Source organism: Sinocyclocheilus rhinocerous, unplaced genomic scaffold, assembly GCF_001515625.1.
Source record: "Sinocyclocheilus rhinocerous isolate Xijiao unplaced genomic scaffold, SAMN03320098_v1.1 scaffold853, whole genome shotgun sequence".
NCBI classification, from domain to species: domain Eukaryota; kingdom Metazoa; phylum Chordata; class Actinopteri; order Cypriniformes; family Cyprinidae; genus Sinocyclocheilus; species Sinocyclocheilus rhinocerous.
Window position 1 is genome coordinate 2,527,238 of NW_015627738.1, and position 6,539 is coordinate 2,533,776.

General features: G+C 36.3%; 1 protein-coding gene across 1 annotated transcript; it reads left to right on the plus strand.

Moving 5' to 3' along the window:
• The first annotated feature begins 3,675 nt into the window (after positions 1–3,675).
• Positions 3,676–5,251, plus strand: LOC107734401 (uncharacterized). The gene has a single exon (XM_016546354.1). It carries the CDS (start codon positions 3,684–3,686, stop codon positions 4,821–4,823), a length of 1,140 nt encoding a protein of 379 aa, XP_016401840.1. The 5' UTR covers positions 3,676–3,683; the 3' UTR covers positions 4,824–5,251.
• The last annotated feature ends 1,288 nt before the right edge of the window (positions 5,252–6,539 follow it).

Sequence of the window (6,539 nt, forward strand, 5' to 3'; positions counted from 1 at the left end):
AATGGCTGTTTTTGAATCGTGAAAGAACATGTTTGAGTGACAGCTCTAAATTGCCCAGTGATTAGTGCTGCGCTGTACTGGCTTCCTCAGATGCCCCGTCTAACTTATAAAGCTACCTGTAAAAGCTTTTGACATTCAAAATCAAAGTGGTTAAATGAATTTTAAAGAAAAGTTATTAGTCAGTCCATTAGGAGTGCTGCGATTGTTTAATTGCTTAAATGAAAGTGAATTGCTAGATTTAAAGTGTCTCACATTAGTGCCTCACATTTTGGTGCACGCAGGCCGTGATGTGTAAGATTTGAATTGTACTCCATGCAAGTACATTTGAAAATGTGTCAGAATTAATAACGCACCACTTTTTTTAGTCCTGCCATACAGGGCACTATATATAACTAGCATTAACACAGACTGTCTTCTTTTGCAGCCAGAGGTTTGTTACCACCCTAAAAACATACTTTATGTAGAGTGCAACAGGGTGGCTTTGCAATGCGTTGGTCGTACTTGCTTGAAAGGATTGCAAGTATCGCAAGTAAAGAGTTTCTGGCTTTGCTCTGAAGTCTTGGCCTGACATCACACACATGCTAGTAGACAGCTTGTGTAAATGTGCAGTGACTAAACTGGCTCTTTTTCCTCCTACTACTGTTCTGTATTGTGTAACAGATTTTCTGTGAGAACACTGATCTAATTTTCACACAGAGCTGATACTGAGCCCATAAACATGATGACTCTTAAAGAGCTTTTGAAATCAAGAGCAATTCAGAATTATGCTCATTAAGCTACAATCTCATACTATTTTTTGATTTACAGGCCATAGAAATGAACAAATATGAACATATAAAAAGTAATAATAGATGGGATAAAATAAAATTTAATAACGCATGAATACAAATGTCATGTATATTACATAAATAAATAAACACAAATAAACACATTAAGCTACAATCTCATTCTGTATTTTGATTTACAGGCTATAAAAAATGACCAAATATGAGCATATAAAAAGTAATGATAGATGAGGTAGAATAAAGGTTTAATTAAAATTATGTTTTAATAATTAAATAAACAAACAAACACATTGTAATATTAAAAAAAAAATTACGTTTTTAGCCTTTCAAATCAAGAGTAATTCATTATGCTATATTTTGATTTATTTTTAAATATGAACATATAAAAAGTAAGATGGGGTTAAATGAAAGAATGTATTAAATTACCAAATTAATAAAACTGCATGTTTGGATAAATAAATAAATATTAAATTAAAAAAACATTTCAATGAGAGAGAGAGAAAGAAAGAAAGAAAGAAAGAAAGAAAGAAAAAAAGAAAAAAAATCTACTTAGAATGGGGAAAAAACCTGTCATTCCCAAACCAGAATTTATGTTCCACAACAGGACACAGAGATCTGTAGGAGAGAAAAATTACAAAAAGCTTACTTTAATATCTCAACTGCTTCTCCTAGACAGCAATGAGAATAAATGGAGACTTTTGTAGTTTTGGTCTGACATTGTACACATAGTAGACAGGTTGTGTTTAAAATGTGCAATGTCTAAAGCAGCGATTTTTCCATCCTACAACATGTCTCACACTGACATTTTCCCAAATATTACAGCATAATTCATGTGCTCGCTTACATGTGTGTTCCTGGTGAGATGAAAGTGAAACTACACACTTGGCCATTCAATCCAGCCTGGTGCTTGTATTAGATGATGTAGGAGTCGGTTTCCTGCTCAAAAGACCAGCATGTTGTGTTTTTGGTGCTGGTCTACATAAACAGCAGGTTGACTAGCCTGACCAGCTGTTGCACAGTATGCCAGTGCTGATCCACCATCTAGACCAGCACTAAGAAGCAATGAAATTGTAAGCTGTTGATGTCAGCTGGGTTGTTATGATGTAAGCTGTCTGGAGCTGATGAGGTTCAAGCTTATTTTTTTTTAAGTTGACAGTTGAACATTTCTTGGTATTCAATACTGCCATGGGCTGTATCTTTCAAACCTACTTTTAATTAAATCATGACTCACTAGCTGTCTTCCTTCAAGATGTGCCGTAGGAGGAATTCAGTACTAGAGCATGTGAATTTTTTTATAAACACACACGTACCACCTACTAAATACTTTTTATTTTATTATAATTTTGTATTTATTTACTTATTTTTTATTTGAGTAATTGATTAATTCTAATAACAAATTAGCAAGTAACATAAAACTTAAAATATATATTGTATAATTTTATTACAATATTGAATTATAATTACAAATTAGAACATATAGAAAGTAAGAGTATATTTATTATATTCATATATAAAATTTTATTTATTGTTATTATTCGATTTGATTTCTTCGATATTGATTTTTTAAATTTATAGTATTTATTAATTTTACATATATATGTGTGCTTGTGTGTCTGTTTAATTTTATTATGATTTATTTTTTAAATGATAAAAGCTGAAATGAAATTGAAAGAATTCAAAAAGTCGATCTAAAATGTTGCTGATGTGTCCTTAGTGGATTTAAGGACATTGCTATGTTGTTAGGGCGTTGCTAGGGTGTTTTTATGGGAGGATGGTGGGTGGAATGAGTAGTAAAAATGTTCACTTAGAAAAGCAAGAGCATACCTCTCCTTTAAAGGCTGGTTTGATTGTAAACTGTTGGCTCACAAAATGGCAAAGTTCTCCCAAAACACCTGTATCACCTTCACTTCAACTTCTTGTTCTTTGATCTGTCTTGGCATACTGGTAACTCCTTTTCCTATTACCCATAATTCCATTTCCTGTCCTCATTCCCCACCCCCTGACTCTCCAGACTGTAGAACATAAAATCAAATGCTCCCGCAACCTCACTTCCTGACATTCATTGACATTTCCTCCAGGAAGCATCTGCTGGTCCCTCATGAAGCGGCCTGTCAGAAGGACAGAATAATACTGTTAGTCATGGGGCATTCAACACTGCATTAGTCCCATGTGAGCCCTTGAAAACACACACTGATGTCAATCAACACGCATTCAAATCTGACAGTGTTGAGTGTGACATGTAAACAGAGGTATAGAACTACTGTAAAATGCATTCCCAAATGCAATGAGCGGTGCTTCTGGGAATTTTTTTCCCACAGTTTGTTTTGTCAAAGAATCCTGTTACAGACACAATGAGCAAGTAAAATAAATGGGAAAAAGTCCTTGTCCAATGTTACACATATCTTTATGAGGGGATGCTAGGCTAGGCCGTTATGATGTTCCCAAGGTAAACCTAAAACCTTCAAGGAGGCAATGGGTGTGGATCCACGATTGGATTTAAAGGGGTCATGTGATGCGATTTCAATTTTTCCTTTCTCTTTGGAGTGTTACAAGCTCTTGGTGCATAAAGAAGATCTGTAAAGTTGCAAAGACTAAAGTCTCAAATCCAAAGAGATATTCTTTATAATCCTGTGCCAAGAAGCATAGGTTTTTCTCATCAGTTTGAGCTCATCTATCAATCTGCTGTGGGAGTTTGCGTACAATGCAAGCATTAGTTTCACCAGCACCTGATTTTGTTCATAGTTGCGATTGTTTCGCTTCGGCAGCACCACCACCCAAGAGGAAGTGAACGGCTGTATCAAGGCTGAACAGACTTCCTGTGCTTGTTGTCTTGGGAGGACCTCACAGGGGCAGCTAAGAAAGCAGACAGTTTCATTTAGTTCCAGTCAGCGTGCCGACATGGAGCTCTGGACGGGATTATATCTTGTGAGTCTCCTCAACATGGCACGTTGTTTGCCTGAATCGTCCTACACTGTTCATTTGAACAAACTCTCATTCGAACATGCTCAAAATTATTGCAAACCTGGAAGTTTCCTGACCAACATTCCAAATGAGAAGGAAATGGCGAAGATTCTGAAAACAATCTGGGATATGAATAGCAAAACCGCCATGTCATTTTGGATTGGACTGAAGAAGGATAAAGGCATCTGTGTTGAACAGCATTTGCCTCTTAAAGGATTCTACTGGACAGTGGGCAGCAGCACTCAATCTGACGTTAAAACCTGGAAAACCGAACCTTCAGGTACTTGCGCAAATCTTCGCTGTGGGCTGCTTTCAGTGGAATACAGTGACTCTGGCACAAAGAGCAATGGGTTTGTGGATGCTGCCTGCAAACAGGAACATACTTTCATTTGCAAACGAAACATCAAGCTGGCATGTCCTCGACCAGAAATACTCTACACACATGACATGATTGAGCCAATAAATGATCCGTATACACGTCAGATTGTTTGCCGTTCTGGTGCCAGGTTCAATCTGACATGCTCCAAAGATCTAGTTTGGACTCTGGTTGGCAACGAAAACATGAATATATCTCAACTCTGCCTAGAGTGCAAAAAAGGCTACAGGAAGGATGCGTCCGGAAACTGTGTGGATGTAAACGAATGTGAAGAATCGAATCCATGTGAGCACAAATGCCTGAACACAGAAGGCTCCTACAAATGTCTATGTTCGTACAATGACGATGGCATTTGTAATGGACCATCAAAGCCGCCCACCACCAATCTGAAAAACAATGAATATTCAAACATAAACAGGGGCAAATCTGGGCTAACTCAGCCTACGTCTCTGCCTGATGATGATGTCAGAATGAATGAGACAGTCATACGCATTGAGGAGAGTGCTGGAGACATTTCAAATATCGTAGTACATGTGATTATAGCTCTGTTGATTTTCATAGTGCTGCTGGTGATTGTGGCAGCCATCGTGAAAGACTGCCTGAGGAAGAGATCCATAAAACTGGCCCGGAGGAAGGCGGAGGCTGTGGCTCTGAATGGATCCAGCTCCATGGAGAAGGTGAATGAAAAAGAGGAAACCTAAGTGGGAGAGACTGAGCAAATGTAAGATAATTCAATGTGACACATGCAGACTACAGAGGGTGCTTTTTGCAAGATATTCCTCTCTCAGAATATTTGGGTGTGAGTTCTGGAGTCACAAGAGTGCTGTGTAATTACTGCCTTTGAATTTCATTTGCCATTCCGTCTCACAGTTGAAATCAGGGTCTTTATGCCGATGTGGATTTGGAAATCCTATCTAGGTCACATCGACGGTAATTAGATTTTGCTTTTGTTTACTCTTTCATAGCTGATATTTAAATGCACCTATGTGGCGATGTAAGAACTATTGAAGATATTATGTTAATACTGCCATTGGATGTGTTTTCTAATGATATATTTATGCTATGTTTCACAAGTTTTAAACGTGTCTTTTTAACTGAAGAATAAGAATAAATAAAGAATAAATAAAGACGGGTGTTTAAACTGCTGTACGCCGTGGTCGTTTCTTTGAGTACCACACGTAAATGTTTTTATTACCTGACAGATATCGCTGAAATAGGTGTCCTGAGAGATTATACTTGTTTCTGGAACTGCTTGTAAACAGCAAAAAGAAGGATCTGACCACTGACGCGTAGCTGGTGTGAGTTTAGTCAGGTTATTATTGTGCAGTTCCGTTTGATGCCGCTTGAGGCGCTGAAATCCCTTACAGCTGTTTTAAAGGCGCGCTCAGTCATTTTTGTTTATATGATTCTGGCCGATATGGCAGTAGACTTGAACTAATACTAATAATTAGTGTGATTGCAGTATCACGCAGATGTATTTTTAAATAATTTCAAATATATTATTTATTCATTTATTAACATATAGTAATATATATATATTTTAAAAAGTGCACCTTTAATAAAGAAAATAGAGTACGGTTTAAGTATACATTTCACCTTTTGTCTAAAATGGGATCATGTCATAGTCTGTGAGTTTCTTTTTTTTTGGATAATATTTCACAATTAAAAAGTACATAATACATAAATTATAATCATGAATGAATAAATAAACACATTGCGGGTGAAATAAATTACACTAAGGATAGCCATAAATCAGCTTTGTATTAGACATATTCCCTGCAGCAGCATAAACAGAAGTACAGCAGTCAATGGAAACGTTTCTCACAGGCTTCAGGTCAGATTTGATATCTCACCTTCACTATTAGGATTAGGTTTACAATCAAACACCTAACATTTAGGCTTCAGAACCATCTTTTATAATTATTACAATATTTTCACTTGAAATATAATTGAAATTCAACCTGTGCCATGTAAAAAAAAGTGCAGACTCAAACATTTGCTTTTGCATTTTTTTTAAAAGAAATGTAACATTAAATGTAAAAAAAAAAAAACTTCACTGACTAACATTGACATAATCTACTCAAAATTTATGACTACTGCTGTGATGTAACATTTGCATACTGCACTGCGATTGGTCTTCTGTCTTGCATATATTTGCATACTTAATTTAGATGAATGTTTTGACAAGGCAAGGTGGTTCTGATTTCATTTCTGTACACAGAACCAAAACATAAAAACCGAAAACTGTAACACTATTTGATCCAGCTTTGCAAGCACTGCAAGCTTCCTTCGTAAAATACAAATCTAGTTTTACCACATAATGCACTGAGAGTGAATGGTTTCCCATTATTCCATTTCAAAATAAACAACCATTTGGCTGTGGATATTTATTTTTTTATCTGAACCAACATCACACA

What these genes read in the sequence shown, in the direction of transcription:
- LOC107734401 (XM_016546354.1), top strand. Translation starts at nt 3,684, where the DNA reads ATGGAGCTCTGGACGGGATTATATCTTGTGAGTCTCCTCAACATGGCA.